This window comes from Canis lupus, chromosome 10, assembly GCF_011100685.1.
Source record: "Canis lupus familiaris isolate Mischka breed German Shepherd chromosome 10, alternate assembly UU_Cfam_GSD_1.0, whole genome shotgun sequence".
Taxonomy (NCBI): domain Eukaryota; kingdom Metazoa; phylum Chordata; class Mammalia; order Carnivora; family Canidae; genus Canis; species Canis lupus.
The window spans coordinates 45,428,215-45,444,021 of NC_049231.1; the positions used below are offsets into that span (position 1 = coordinate 45,428,215).

Consider the following 15,807-nt stretch of genomic DNA (forward strand, 5'->3'; position numbering starts at 1 on the left):
ATTTTAAAAAAGAAAACCATATCTGGGGGCATCACAATGCCAGATTTCAGGTTGTACTACAAAGCTGTGGTCATCAAGACAGTGTGGTACTGGCACAAAAACAGACACATAGATCAATGGAACAGAATAGAGAACCCAGAAGTGGACCCTGAACTTTATGGTCAACTAATATTCGATAAAGGAGGAAAGACTATCCATTGGAAGAAAGACAGTCTCTTCAATAAATGGTGCCAGGAAAATTGGACATCCACATGCAGAAGAATGAAACTAGACCACTCTCTTGCACCATACACAAAGATAAACTCAAAATGGATGAAAGATCTAAATGTGAGACAAGATTCCATCAAAATCCTAGAGAAGAACACAGGCAACACCCTTTTTGAACTCGGCCACAGTAACTTCTTGCAAGATACATCCACGAAGGCAAAAGAAACAAAAGCAAAAATGAACTATTGGGACTTTATCAAGATAAGAAGCTTCTGCACAGCAAAGGATACAGTCAACAAAACTAAAAGACAACCTACAGAATGGGAGAAGTTATTTGCAAATGACGTATGAGATAAAGGGCTAGTTTCCAAGATCTATAAAGAATTTATTAAACTCAACACCAAAGAAACAAACAATCCAATCATGAAATGGGCAAAAGACATGAACAGAAATCTCACAGAGGAAGACACAGACATGGCCAACACGCACATGAGAAAATGCTCCGCATCACTTGCCATCAGGGAAATACAAATCAAAACCACAATGAGATACCACCTCACCCCAGTGAGAATGGGGGAAATTAACAAGGCAGGAAACCACAAATGTTGGAGAGGATGCGGAGAAAAGGGAACCCTCTTACACTGTTGGTGGGAATGTGAACTGGTGCAGCCACTCTGGAAAACTGTGTGGAGGTTCCTCAAAGAGTTAAAAATAGACCTGCCCTACGACCCAGCAATTGCACTGCTGGGGATTTACCCCAATGATTCAGATGCAATGAAACGCCGGGACACCTGCACCCCGATGTTTATAGCAGCAATGTCCACGACAGCCAAACTGTGGAAGGAGCCTCGGTGTCCATCGAAAGATGAATGGATAAAGAAGATGTGGTTTATGTATACAATGGAATATTACTCAGCCATTAGAAACGACAAATACCCACCAATTGCTTCAACATGGATGGAACTGGAGGGTATTATGCTGAGTGAAGTAAGTCAATCGGAGAAGGACAAACAGTGTATGTTCTCATTCATTTGGGGAATATAAATAATAGTGAAAGGGAATATAAGGGAAGGGAGAAGAAATGTGTGGGAAATATCAGAAAGGGAGACAGAACATAAAGACTCCTAACTCTGGGAAACGAACTAGGGGTGGTGGAAGGGGAGGAGGGTGGTGGAAGGGGAGGAGGGGGGTGGGGGTGAGTGGGTGACAGGCACTGAGGGGGACACTTGACAGGATGAGCACTGGGTGTTATTCTGTATGTTGGTAAATTGAACACCAATAAAAATTATTTTATTAAAAAAAAAAAGACTCCTAACTCTGGGAAACAAACTAGGGGTGGTGGAAGGGGAGGAGGGTGAGGGGTGGGGGTGAATGGGTGACAGGCACTGAGGGGGGCACTTGACGGGATGAGCACTGGGTGTTATTCTGTATGTTGGTAAACTGAACACCAATAAAAAATAAATTTATTTTAAAAAATGTTTAGGACAAATAGCAAGTAGCATTTCTAGCAAAACTCAGGTTTACTGGAATGGGCAGATAGGCTACACAAGCGGCCTGATATAGGAAGCCTTTATGTTCACATGAGCCTAAGATATTCCTCCCTTGTACAGAGATACCACAACAAGTGGATAGATCATGTAAGACTGATCCATCTATGGCAGGTGGCCCATACCAGGAAGTCCCTTGGCCTCTATATGTTCAAGGCTTTCCTTTCCTGCCCAGAGACAAGAATGCACTCAAAAGATAGTCGTGGGGGGCAGCCCCGATGGCCCAGTGGTTTGGCGATGCCTTCAGCCTGGCGTACGGTCCTGGAGACCCAGGATCGAGTCCCATGTTGGGCTCCCTGCATGGAGCCTACTTCTCCCTCTGCCTGTGTCTCTGACTCTCTTTCTCTCTCTGTCTGTCATGAATAAATAAATAAAATCTTAAAAAAAGAAAAAAGATAGTCGTGGGGAAGCTACTACAGTTTTTCCCCACTGAGAGACATCAAGCCTCCTGCCCTGAAGAAACTCCTGATGCTCCCTTCGGTAGTACCAGCAGGGACCAGCAGTAGCTTGGGAGTAGCAAACCAAGCACCAAAATAATACCACAGAGGCTGTGAAAATTAAATTACTTTTGGAACCACAGATCACAGAAGCAGGCTAAGGTCTATGTGCTAACTTTAAATAGGGAAACTACTTCCTAAAATAAAAGATTTAAATAGGATTCAGAGTCCCTTACGTAATAGACAAAATGTTCAGGACAATATAAAAATTACCCATCATAGCAAGAACCATGAAAATCATACCTTAAATGAGAAAGATAATCAAGTGATGCCAGCAGAATGAATGATGCATCAGAAGTTGGAATTATCTGATAAGGATTTCAACGAAACTGTCATAAAAATGTTTCAACAATTAATTATAAATTCTCTTGAAACAAATGAACAAATAGAAAATCTCAACTAAGAAAGAGAAGTTATAAAAATTTCCAAGTGGAAATTAAAGAACTAAAAAATAAATAAAAAAAGTTGTTGGATGGGCTTAGTAGTGGAGCAGAGATGACAGAGGATAGTATCAGAGAACTTGCAGACAGAACAATAGAATTCAGTCAATTTAAACAACAAGAAAAAAAAAACACTGACAAAAGATAAGCAGAGACTCAGACACCTGTAGGATAATAACAAAATATCCAACATTTATATCATCAGAGTCTCAAAAGGACAGGGAGACAGAAAGTAGAACAGGGAGACTTTTTAAAGAAATAGTAGATGAAAACTGTCCAAATTTTGTGAAAGACACAATGTACAGATTCAATAAGCTGAACAAACACCAAGAGAATAAACCCAAAGAAATCCATGCCACGATGCATTACAGTTAAACATCTGAATATTAGAGACAAAGAAAAAAATCTTGAAAGTAGCCAGAGAGAAAGGACACATTACCTAAGGGAACACCAGTTTGAATGACTGAAAATTTCACATTTAAAATGTAGGGGGTCCCAGAGAGAAGACTCACGATTTTTCAACTACAAAAAGGAAAAAACAAACAACTGCAAATTCTAAATGTGGTAAAATTGTCCAGTTGTCCTTCAGGAATTAAGAGAAGATAAAACCATTCCTACGAAGTTGAAAGATAAAAATAAAAAACACTGTAGCTAGCAGACCAACCCTTAAATGACTGAAATAGAAATTATAACACTACCTGATACTTAAGACAATGCTATTTAAACATGGGAAATATAAAGAAATTCGAAATTTCCTAAATTGAAGTAAGATTTCCACACTTACACAAAGTGGCTAAATGTTGACACTAGTTGACTTTTATAAGCCCTTATGTATGTGTCATACTCAAAGAAACAATTACAAAAATCATACAAAGAGGTAATTTTTTAAAAACCCCAAGTAAACGAACACATAATTTAAAAAATGTTCAAGTAACCTGAAGGAAGGCAAGAAAAAATAAACAGAGGAACAAGACCAATGAAAATAAGTAAAAAATAATAAAATAACAGAAGTACTAACATATCAACTATTACTTTAAACAGAAATAGTCTAACACTATTAATCGAAAAGTATATAATGGCAGAGTAGATAAGAGAACACTATTAAACTATATGCTACTTACAAGAAATTTACATTTTTTTAAAAAAATATTTATTTTATTTATTTTTAAGATTTTTATTTATTTATTAATGAGAGACACACACAGAGAAAGAGAGAGAGAGAAGCAGAGAGACAGGCAGAGGGAGAAGCAGGCTCCACGCAGGGAGCCCAACATGGGACTGGATCCCGGGTCCCCAGGATCATGCCCCAGACCGAAGGTGGTGCTAAACCGCTGAGCCACCCTGGCTGCCCAGATTTTTTTTTTTTTTCAGATTTATTTATTTTAGAGGCAGACTGTGTATGTGTATGCACAAGCATAGGAGGCGGGGCAGAGAAAGAGGGAGAGAAAGTCTTAAGCAGACTCCACATTGAGCACAAAGCCTAACAGGGCTCGATTGCATGACCCTGAGATCACAACCTGAACCAAAACCAAGAGCTGGAGGCTCTATTGACTGTGCCACCCAAGTGGCTTACCTACAAGTACAACACTGGTAGATTGAAAGTAAAACGATGGAATAAGACATACCATGAAAATATTAATAAAAACCTGGAGGGACTAATATTAATATCTGCTAAAATAGAATTTACAGCAAAGAAAATTTACATAATAAAAGGATCAATCCACCAGGAAAACATATAGATCCTAAATGGGTACATGTAAACCAAACAGTCTTAAAATATATGAAGCTAAATAAAGTTGATAGAGTTCAAAAGAAAAAATAGACAAAGCAACAAATATAGTTAAAAACTTAATAACTTCCCCTCAGAAACTTAAAGAACTACTAGTCACAAAATCAGCAGGGACAGAGAACAACACAATAAACCAATAGGGTCTGACATAGACAGAACACTCCACCCAGTAACAGCAGAATACATGTGTTTTTCTAGTGCCCACAAAACATTTACCAAGATAAACTATTAGTCACTAAAACAGATCCCAACTAATTTAAAAGAATTTAAATCATACAGAGTGTGTTATCTGACCATAGAGAAATCAAACTAGAAAGTGATTACAGAAAGTCAACAGGAAAAACTCTAAACATGTGGAATTAAACAACACATTTATAAATAATCCATGGATTAAAGAGAAAGCCTTAAGCAACATAGAGAATATGTAACATATGTAACAACTTTGTATAGTGAGATAGTAGCTAGATTTATTGTGGTCACTTCGTGATGGTGATTATATGATTTCTATAAATGTTAAACCAGTATGGTGTAAACCTAAGGCTAGTATGGTATTATAAATCAACTGCACATCAATTAAAAAATGTGAAAAAAAACAGAAGATAAAAGAAAAACTATAGGCCAATATCCTTCATATACTTAGATATAAAAATTCACAATAGAGTATTAGCAAACCAAATCCAGCAAGGTCCTTAAAGAATTATATGCTGAGAAAACAGAAGTGGAAAATATTCAGATATACAAGGTTGCTTAACATTTGAAAATCAATCAGTAATCCACACACCAATAGAGTAAAGAAGTCTATTGATGCAACAGACTATTGATGTAACAGTCTATCAATTGATGCAGCAAAAGCACTTGACAAAATTTGGCACCCACTTGTGATAAAAACTCTCAGAAAATTAAAATGAGGGGAACCATCCTTAAATTGATAAAGAATATATACAGGAAGTCTACAGTTAGTATCATTCACAATGGTGAAAGACTGAGTATCTTTTCCCTTAAGACTGGGAAAAAGGCCAGAATGAACACTCTTATCACTCTTATTCAACATAGTCCTGAAAGTTCTAACTTCTGCAACAAGGCAAGAAAAAGAAATAAAGCCAGAGAGACCGGAAAGGAAGATAAAACTGTCCCTATTTGTAGATGACATATTGTCTATACGAAAAATGGCAAGAAATCCACAAGCATATATATACACACACACACACACAAAAAAAAAAATCCTAGAACTACTGAGTTCAGTAAAGTTGCCAGTTACAAGATCAACACACAAAATGAATTGCATTTTGATAGACAATGAACATAATTAACTAAAAACATATGGAAACCTGGGATCCCTGGGTGGCGCAGCGGTTTGGCGCCTGCCTTTGGCCCAGGGCGCGATCCTGGAGACCCGGGATCGAATCCCACGTCGGGCTCCCGGTGCATGGAGCCTGCTTCTCCCTCTGCCTATGTCTCTGCCTCTCTCTCTCTCTGTGTGTGTGTGTGACTATCATAAAAAAAAAAAAAAACATATGGAAACCTATATTCAAAAACAAATACCATTTACAATCACTCTAAATACAATGAAATAATTAGGTATATACTTAATACAACATGTATAAGATCTCTAAGCTGAAAATTACAGAATGCTACTGTAAGACATTAAAGAAGATCTAAATATATGGTCATATTCATGAGTCGTGTTCACAGATTGGATGAATCAACATTATAAAGATGTGTTGTAATGTAATTCAATGTAATTCCTATCAAAATCCCAAAAAGGTTTTCTTTAAATAATCATACTCTAAAATTGAAACAAACTTTCAGTCCCCCCTGAATAACTAAAATAACAAGAGAAAGATAAAGTTGGAGGAATCATGGCACCTGATAGTAAGGCATCTAGCAACATTAATCAAGACATTGTGGGGCACCTGGGTGGCTCAGTGATTGAGTGTCTGCCTTTGGGTCAGGTCATGATCCCAGGGTCCTGCATCAGGCTCTCAGCAGGAAACCTGCCTTTCCCTCTGCCTCTGTCTCTGCCTCTGTGTGTCTCTCATGAATAGATAGATAAAATCTTAAAAAAAAAAAAAAAGACATTGTGGTATTGGTGGAGAGAGATACAAAGAACAGTGGAACAGAAGTATAAAACCTAGATTTAACCTACACAGATAGAGCCAGCTGATTTTTAGCAAAGATACAAAATTAATTCATTGGAGTAAGTATAAGTGTAGCCTTTTCAAAAAATGGTGCTGAAGCAACATCTATAGGAAAAAATGTAAAGTTCATACTTTATACAAAAACAAAAAACAAAAAAACCAATCTAACTGTATGACTAAAGGAGCTAGAAAGAGGAGAACAAAGCCCAAAGCCAGTAGAAGGAAATAATAAAAATTAGAGCAAAATAAATGATACAGACCAAAAATAGAACAGATCAATGAAACCAGGAGCTGGCTATTTGAAAAGATCAACAAAATTGATAAACCTTTAGCTAAACCCACAAAAAAGGGAAGAGAACTCAATTAAATAAAAGCAGAAATTGAAGGAGGAGAAATAATAACCAACGCCAAAAAAACACAAAGGTTTATAATATTATGAAAAAGTACATGCCAACTAATTGGACAACCTAGAAGAAATGGATACCTTCCTAGAAACATATAACCTTCCAAAACTGAATCAGGAAGAAATAGGATTTGAACAGATCAATTACTAGCAACCATATTGAATCAGTAACCAAAAACTCCCAATAAACAAAAGTTCAGGACCGGATGGCTTATAAGTGAATTCTACCAAACATTTAAAGATAAGTTATACCTATTCTTTTTAAGCCATTCCAAAACATAGAAGAGGAAGGAAAGCTTCCAAATTCACTCTATAAGGCCAGCATTATACTCATACCAAAACCAGATAAAGACACACACGAAAAAAAGAAAGAAAGAAAGAAAGAAAGAAAGAAAGAAAGAAAGAAAGAAAGAAGGAAGGAAGGAAGGAAGGAAGGAAGGAAGGAAGGAAGGAAGGAAGGAAGGAAGGAAGGAAGGAAGAAAGAAAGAAAGAAAGAAAGAAAGAAAGAAAGAAAGAACGAACGAACGAACTACAGGTAAATATCTCTGATGAACATAGATGCAAAAGTCTTCAACAAAATATTAGCAAAGATAATCCAACAATACATTTAAAAAATCATTCACCACAATCAAGGGATTTATTCCAAGGATGCAAGCGTGGTTCAATATTCACAAATCAATGTAATATAACAAAAGAAAGGATCAAAACCATATGGATCATCTCAATAGATGCAGAAAAAGCATCTGACAAAGTGCAAATGATAAAAACTCCACTCATGATCAAAACTCTCAACAAAATAGGGATAGAGGGAACTCTCAACATAATAAAGGCCATAATATGAAAAGCCCACAGCTAATATCATACTCAATGGTGAAAAATTGAGAACTTTTCCTTTAACATCAGGAACAAAACAAAGGTGTCCACTCTCACCACTTTTATTCAACGGAGTGGTAGAAGTTCTAGATACATCAATCAGACAAGAAAAAGAAATAAAAGGCATCCAAATTGGTAAGACATGAAACTTTCAGTATTTGCAGATGACATGATACTATACATAGAAAACGCAAAAGACTCCACCAAAAAACTACTAAAACTGATCAATGAATTCAGTAAAGTTATAGGATTCAAAATTAATATACGGAAATCTATTGCATTTCTCTACACTAATAATGAAGTAGCTAAAAGAGAAATTAAGAAAACAATCCCATTTACAACTACACCAAAAAGAATGAAATCCCTAGGAATAATCTTATCACCAAGGAGGTGAAAGACCTGTACTCTGAAAACTATAAAACAATGATGAAAGCAACTGAAGATGACACAAATAAGAAAATAATCCTTTCTCCTGGAAGAACAAACATTGTTAAAATGTCCATACTACCCAAAGCAATTTACAGATTTAATGTAATCCCTATTAAAAATACCAACAACATTTTTTCTCAGAATTAGGACAAAGAATATTGATGTTTGTATGTAACCACAAAAGGCACTGAATAACCAAAGCAATCTTGAAAAAGAACAAAGCTGGAGGTATCACAATCCCAGATTTCTAGACATACTACAAATCTATACAGATCCCAAAAAAGTAAGCTACTGGCACAAAAACAGACACAAATCAATGGAACAGAATAGAGCATCTAGAAAAAACCCTGCACTTTCATGGTCAATTAATCCATGACACAGGAGGCAAGAATATACAGTGGGGAAAGTCTCTTTGACAAATGGTGCTGGGAAAACTGGATAGCTAGCTACATGCAAGAGAATGAAACTGGTCAACTTTCTTACATTATACACTGAAATAAACTCAAAATGGTTTACAGACCTAAATGTGAGACCTGAAACCATAAAATTCCTGGAAGAAACATAAGCAGTAATTTTTTGACATTGGCCACAGAGATATTTTCTAAGGTATATTTCCTCTGGCAAGGGAAACAAAAGCAAAATTAAACTATTGGAACTGCATCAAAATAAAAAGCTTCTGCACAATGAAGGAAACCACGAACAAATGAAAAGGCAATCTGAATGGGAGAAGATATTTGCAAATGATATGTCCAATAGGGGTTAATAACAAAAAATATTAAGAATTTTTATAACGTAACACCAGAAAACCTAAATAATTCAATTAATAAATGGGCAAAGAACCTGAATAAAGTTTTTGCCAAAGAAGACATACAGATCTCCAACAGATACATGAAAAGATGCTCAACATCCCTAACGATCAGGGAAATGCAAATCAAAATCAGAAGCAGACATCACCTCACACCTGTTATAATGGCTAAAATCAAAAGGACAATGAGTATTGGTGAGGATGTGGAGAAAGGGAACCCTTGTGCACTGTTGGTAGGAATGAATGCAAATTGATGCAGCCATGATAGAAAACAGTATAGAGGTTCCTCAAAAAATTGGAACTACAATATGATTCAGCAATTCCACATCTGGGTCTGGGTATTCAGGAAAAGAAAAGAAAAAAACACCAATCAAAAAGATATATGCACCTCCATGTTCATTGCAGCATTATTTATAATAGTGAAGATATGGAAGCAACCTATTTTCATTGATGGATGAATGGATAAATAAGAGGTAATATATAAACATTATATACACATGCGCACACACATGATTATGATTCAGCCATAAAAAGAAATCTTGTCATTTGTCACATCATTTATAGATAAACCTTGAGGGCATTATGCTAAGTGAAGTGAATCAGACAGAAAAAGACAAATATTATATGATTTCATTTATACATGGAATCTAAAAACAAAACCAAACACAAAAACAAAATCTAAGAGCATAGATCTTAAAAGTCCTCAACAACAACAAAAAAAAAAAAGTTTTTGTAACTATGTGTGGTGATGGATGGTAACTAGATTTACTGTGGTGATCATCTTTCAATATATACAAATATCAAGTCATTATGTCGTACTCCTAAAACCAATATAATATTATTTTTTGTATATTTTTATCGGAGTTTGATTTGCCAACATAACGCCCAGTGCTCATCCTGTCAAGTGCCCTCCTCAGTGCCCGTCACCCACTCACCCCATCCCCCCACTCACCTCCCCTTCCACTATCCCTTGTTTGTTTCCCAGAATCAGAAGTCTCTCATGTTCTATGTCAATTATATGTCAATAAAGCAAAAACAAAACCACGATACCCCACAGGGTTAGGCTTCTTATAAAATATTATGTGGGGGCAGTTGGGTGGCTCAGTCGGTTAAGCATCTGACTCTGAATTTTGGCTCAGATAGTGATTGCGGGGTGGTGAGATGGAGCACCAGATCGGCTCTACCAGGACTGTCCCTCCGCCCCCCCCTCCCCTGTGCACATGCACATACTTGAACATGTGTGAGCTCTCTCTCAAATAAATAAATAAAATCTTTAAAAAAATAAATGGATTTTTGTTTTATTCTACCTTCTTGCATTGAGGAAAAACCGGTAATAAGAATCAAACCATTTTGTTCACTGGTACCTGCATGGAGGACTTTCTTTTTCTGAATCTTTTGATTTGAAAGATTCTCTGGTACTTGGAACAGATTTAGGGATGATATTTGTGTTGACTCGATGTCAGAGTGAGGTTTTGCACACTTTTCTGGGGTTGAAACCATAGAAGAGATTTCTTTTTGATGCCTGTATTGATTTAGATGAAAAACAAAGAAAGAAAGAAGAAAAAGAGGAGGGGGAAGACACAAGATTTCCAACAATAAGGCAGAGTTAGATCAATACGATTATATTACAAAGAAGTGAGTCTCCTCTTGTTTGGAACAAAACAGGTTAATTTAAGGACAATCCTTATGCCCACCCACCCAAAACAGAAGAGTGGACAGGGGCCCAGATGTGGTGTCATTATATATGGCTCATATCACAGCTTTGTTCCTTCCTGGCTGTGTGACTCTGTGAAGTCCCTCAATCTTCCCTGAACATCATCATTTTCCTCCTCTATAAACTACAGGAAATTCAGGTGTGCACTGACTCTATGGGACTGATGTGAGAATTAACATGAGGGAGAGCCAGCTGTAAACCAGAAAGCCTAACAGAAAACCATTTCTCCAACCAAAGAGTTGAACACCTAGCCCTTAAAAAAGCCAGAGAAGGGAAATCCTTGCCTTAGACCCCTGTGCAAGTACCAGACGATAGCAAATCATGCTAGTGAAGATCTGGGGCCAGGAGGGGCCCGAGAAATACCTGAGAATATTCCAGATGCATCTTTTCTGAAGTTCTTAACATAGTAGCCACAGAAAGAAAAGTTTCCAGAACAATCTCTAGTTCCAATACTGTAAAGCACGGCCTCTCCCTTTTATCCCCCACCTGAATGCCTGCTTCATAGACGACCCCCACAGCGTTTCACAATCTTGTGTGTGTTTGTATCCCCTACTACACTGTGCATCTTGTGATGGAAGGGACTGGGTTTATATTCATCTGTGCATCCCAGATTACCTGGCACATGGTGTGTACTCCACAAATATTTGAAAAAAAAGGAAGGTGAGAGGAGATTTGGGGGCCGAAACATTTTTTCACCTGGTAGAAAACTAGAAAAGGCAATTTGGTTTTGACTATAGCCAGGTCAGTGAGTTAACTTTTCCTAATGTGCTGTTATACAGTAGAATAGAAGCATGCTACCTGAGGAATGAGGCACTGAGTTTTAGTCTTTCCCTTATATTAATTTAGAGCTCTTATTACATGACAGGCATATCCTCATTTAATCTCCCAACAACCCTATAACTACCATTATTCCCATGTTGTAGATAAGGAAACTGAGGCTTGGCAAGGTTAAATAACTTGCCCAAATTTACCCAACAAGTAATGGTGGGAAGCCTGGATTAAAACACATTTCTGCATGACTCCAGAACCTGCCCTATCCAGCCTCTAAAAAAGAAATATAAAAAACAAGAGTGTATCCACTACTCAAGCAATAGCAGATATAAAAAGTGACTAAGCCAACTTCCAAGTAATTGCTGGTGATATTGTCCTGAGATTTTTAGTTTGATTAAACAAGGGAAAGAAGACAGTTAAGGTATAGAGAGTAATTTACACTGAGGTGCTGTCCATTTATTTGACTCTAAGTTTTTTGTTCAAATTCTCTGAATTTAGAAGATGTATCTAAGCTTTTCCAAGTAAATACTCCAAAAATAATGTAAAATTTCATTATAAGATGGCCCAGTATTCATTGATCTCTTTTTACTGATCCCATACTCATGCCCTGTCTCCTACCCATATTAATGCTTAATTTGCTAACAGGAAGACAGTGAATTTTGATGAAGATGGAATCCTGATTGATAAATTTCTTTTCAACTTCTTTCTACTTGCTATCACTTTTTTAAAATAAAAAGACATCCTCCTAAATGAGTATGTATATGAAGCTGGTATATTTGAAAATCTGTGCAGTGTTAAATTGTTTTCATAAGATTTGACACCTTCCCTAAGTGTTGGGGTGGTTTTGATTTTTGTTTACATATTACTAATTAGAGACATATTAGAATATAGGGTAGAAAAAGACCCGAAGCATTATCTATCCCAAATCCTACCACCACAGCCACCGTTTTAATGAGGAAACCAAGACTCAAACAGCAATGGACAGGTCTGGAAAGAAGTCAGGGATTCTCTAAGATCAACACAGAGTGGAGTCCAGACCCTTGGGCCTCCTGATCCCTGAGTCAAATCTCCTGCACTACACAGCACTCCTGCTGTGCTCTGTCACTGCTGGATTTGGGGGACCAACCCACGCTGGATAGAGATGAACCCTTAACACTGCTCTTAGGTGCCACTAAACGATTCCAGAACTTACACATAAAGGTCAAATATGTGGCCTCCTTAAGCCATATATTAGATTGTTAAATTATTAGATTATGAATTCTTTTTCCTTAAAAAAAATTCTAACATAATCAAGCTATGTGATTCTTTTCACTAAGATAAATCCCAAAAGTACTGTAGAAAGAATAAATGTCAAGGAGAATGAACAGAGTATCTGAGAGGACTCCAGTGATGGGGAAAACAGGGACTTTGGCATGCTCACTTATTGTTCCCTTCCTTTTCTCCATTGTACCACCAATCCATGATCAAGGACTCCGAATAAAGGTCTTTCACCTTCTCCAGGTCACTTTGTCCCTGCTCCATTTCCTTAATTAAAAGAGTCAGATCTTCATTCTGCCAGAATGAGAAGTAAATATATTGTGATATTGTATAAAAGAGTTCAAATTTCAAACATTTCTAATAGGAAACCAACTGTATCAGGAAAAGAAGAATCTGAAGAATTTCATGTATTTCTCATATTATTTCATTTTAATAAACAGCTTTATTGAAGTATAACTCATATAAAATAAACTGAATGCATTTAAAGCGTACCATTTGAATAGTTTTGACATTCATACCTGTAAAATCTTCATTGCAATCAAAATAACAGACATATCCATCAACCCCAAAAGTTTCCTCAGACCCCCTTGTAAATTTGCTATCTTCCATACCCCCAAACCCCTCTCCCATTCCTAAGCAACTCTCATCTTCCTTCTGTCATTATATATTAGTTTCAATTTTCTAGAATTTTATATAAATGGAATAATCCAGTATATATTCTTTGTCCAGCTTCCTTCACTCATATAATTGAGATTGACCCATGTTCCAGCATGAATCAAGAGTTCATTCATCCTTATTGCTAAGTAGTATTAGATTGTATAGTGAATACCAAAATTCAGTCACCTGTTGAGGTACATACTTGGGCTGCTTATGAACAAAGCTAAAAACATTTGTGTATAGGTCTTTGTATGGACATTTGCTTTCATTTCTATTGAAAAAATATTTATTTTAGTGTGATTCACATTGTCCATTTTATCTTGGTTGATTTCTGGTAGTTTTTGTTTTGTGTGGAAGTGGCCCATTTTCTCCCAAGTTGTCAGATTTATGAATGCAAAGTTGTTTGTTATATTTCTTTTATAATTCTTTCGATGGCTATAAGATCTAGTATGATATCCCCTATTTCTAATATTAGTTCTTTGTGTCTGCTCTTTTTGTTTTTGTCAGCCTTCCAAGATGTGTTATCAGTTGAGGTTTTTTTTTTTCAAAGAAACAGCTTTTCATCTCATTGATTTTCTCTATTTTCCGATTTTCAATTTTATTGATTCGTACTGCAATCTGTATTGTTTCCTTCCTTCTTGCTTTGGGTTTATTTTGCCTCTCTTGTTCTAGTTTCTCGAGTTAAGAACTCAGATTGTTGATTCAATAACTTTCCTTGTTCCCAACAAACATTTGCTATAAATTTCACCCCCAACACTGTGTTAGCTGTATTCCACATAGTTTGATACACGGTGTTTTTGTTTTCATTTGGTTCTAAGTATTTTTAATTTCCTTTGAGACTTTCTCTTTGACCTATAGATTGTTTAGGACTGTGTTGTTTAAATTCCATGTGTTTAGACATTTTCATACTGTCCTTCTATTATTAATTTCTCATTTGATTCGACTACGGTCAGAAAACAGACTCCATGATTTAAATGCTTTTATTTTATTTTATTTTATTTTATTTTATTTATTTTTATTTTTCTCTGTAAGATTTTATTTTTTTCTTTTTGTTAACTAGGAAAACTTTTTTAAAAAATAATAAATTTTTTATTTTTTATTGGTGTTCAGTTTGCCAACATACAGAATAACACCCAGTGCTCATCCCGTCAAGTGCCTCCCTCAGTGCCCGCCACCCAGTCACCCTCACCCCCCGCCCTCCTCCCCTTCCACCACTCCTAGTTCATTTCCCAGAGTTAGGAGTCTTCCATGTTCTGTTTCCCTTTTAAGTTTTTATTTAAATTCCAGTTAGTTAACATACAGTGCCATGTTAGCTTCAGGTGTACAATATAGTGAATTCAATCCTTCCATACATCACCTGGTGCTCATCACAATATGTGCATTCCTTAATCCCCATCTCCTATTTCACCACCACCACCCACCCCTGCCTTGGGTCACCATTGGTTTGTTCTCTATAGTTAAGAGTCTGTTTCTTGGTTTGCCTCCCTCTCTTTTATCCTCCTTTGTTCATTTGTTTTGTTTCTTAAATTCTACATATGAGTGAAATCTTATTTTTCTCTGACTTATTTCACTTAGCATAACAACACTCTCTAGCTCCATCCATGTCATTGCAAATGGAAAGATTTCATTCTTTTCAATGGCTGAGTAATATTTGTGTTTACATATCACATCTTCCTTATCCATTCATCAGTTGATGGACACTTGAGTTGTTTCCATAATTCAGCTATTGTAGTCAGTGCTTTTAAATTAGCTGTGGTCTGTTTTGTAGCCCATTGTACAGCCCATCTTAATATACTCTGAGAACTAGAAAAAAATTTATATTCAGCTGTTGTGGTGGGGAGTGTTCTACCTGTGACAATTAGAACTTGTTGGTTGACTACAGTGTTTAGATCTTCTCTGTCCTTCTTGATTTTGAATCTAGTAGTTTCTATCAGTTGCTGGGAGGAAAGTGCTGAGGTCGTCTCTAACTATAATTTTGTATTTGTCTATTTCTCCTTTCAGCTCTATCAATTTTTGCTTCAAATATTTTAAAACTGTATTGGTTTATACATACACATTTAGGACCCTTATATATTCTTGGTGGATTGATTCTCTTAATAGGTAAATTTTATTTGCTGTGAAATTTACTTCATTAGTTATTAATACAGCCAATACAGATTTTTATTAATATTTATATGGTGTGTCTTTTTCTTTTAAACTTACCTATGTCACTGTACTTGATATGAGTTCTTGTATTTAGCATATAACTCAGTCATGTTTTTTTTTCAGTCATGTTCTTTT

The 15,807-nt window shown here is 36.3% G+C and overlaps 1 protein-coding gene across 8 annotated transcripts in view; it reads right to left on the reverse strand.

Annotated features, from left to right (window-relative positions):
* The window catches only part of VWA3B (von Willebrand factor A domain containing 3B), a 229,576-nt gene that overhangs the window by 99,010 nt on the left and 114,759 nt on the right, over window positions 1-15,807 (reverse strand). For all 8 annotated transcript variants that reach the window (XR_005365788.1, XR_005365787.1, XR_005365789.1 and 5 more), the window contains exons 15-16: window positions 13,034-13,164; window positions 10,493-10,650 (exon numbers count right to left, since the gene is read on the reverse strand). Coding sequence is in view for 5 of the 8 variants with exons in the window: in XM_038551081.1 (XP_038407009.1) it covers window positions 10,493-10,650; window positions 13,034-13,164 (289 nt within the window). In the remaining 3 variants the exon portion in view is untranslated. The remainder of the gene's footprint in view (window positions 1-10,492; window positions 10,651-13,033; window positions 13,165-15,807) is intronic.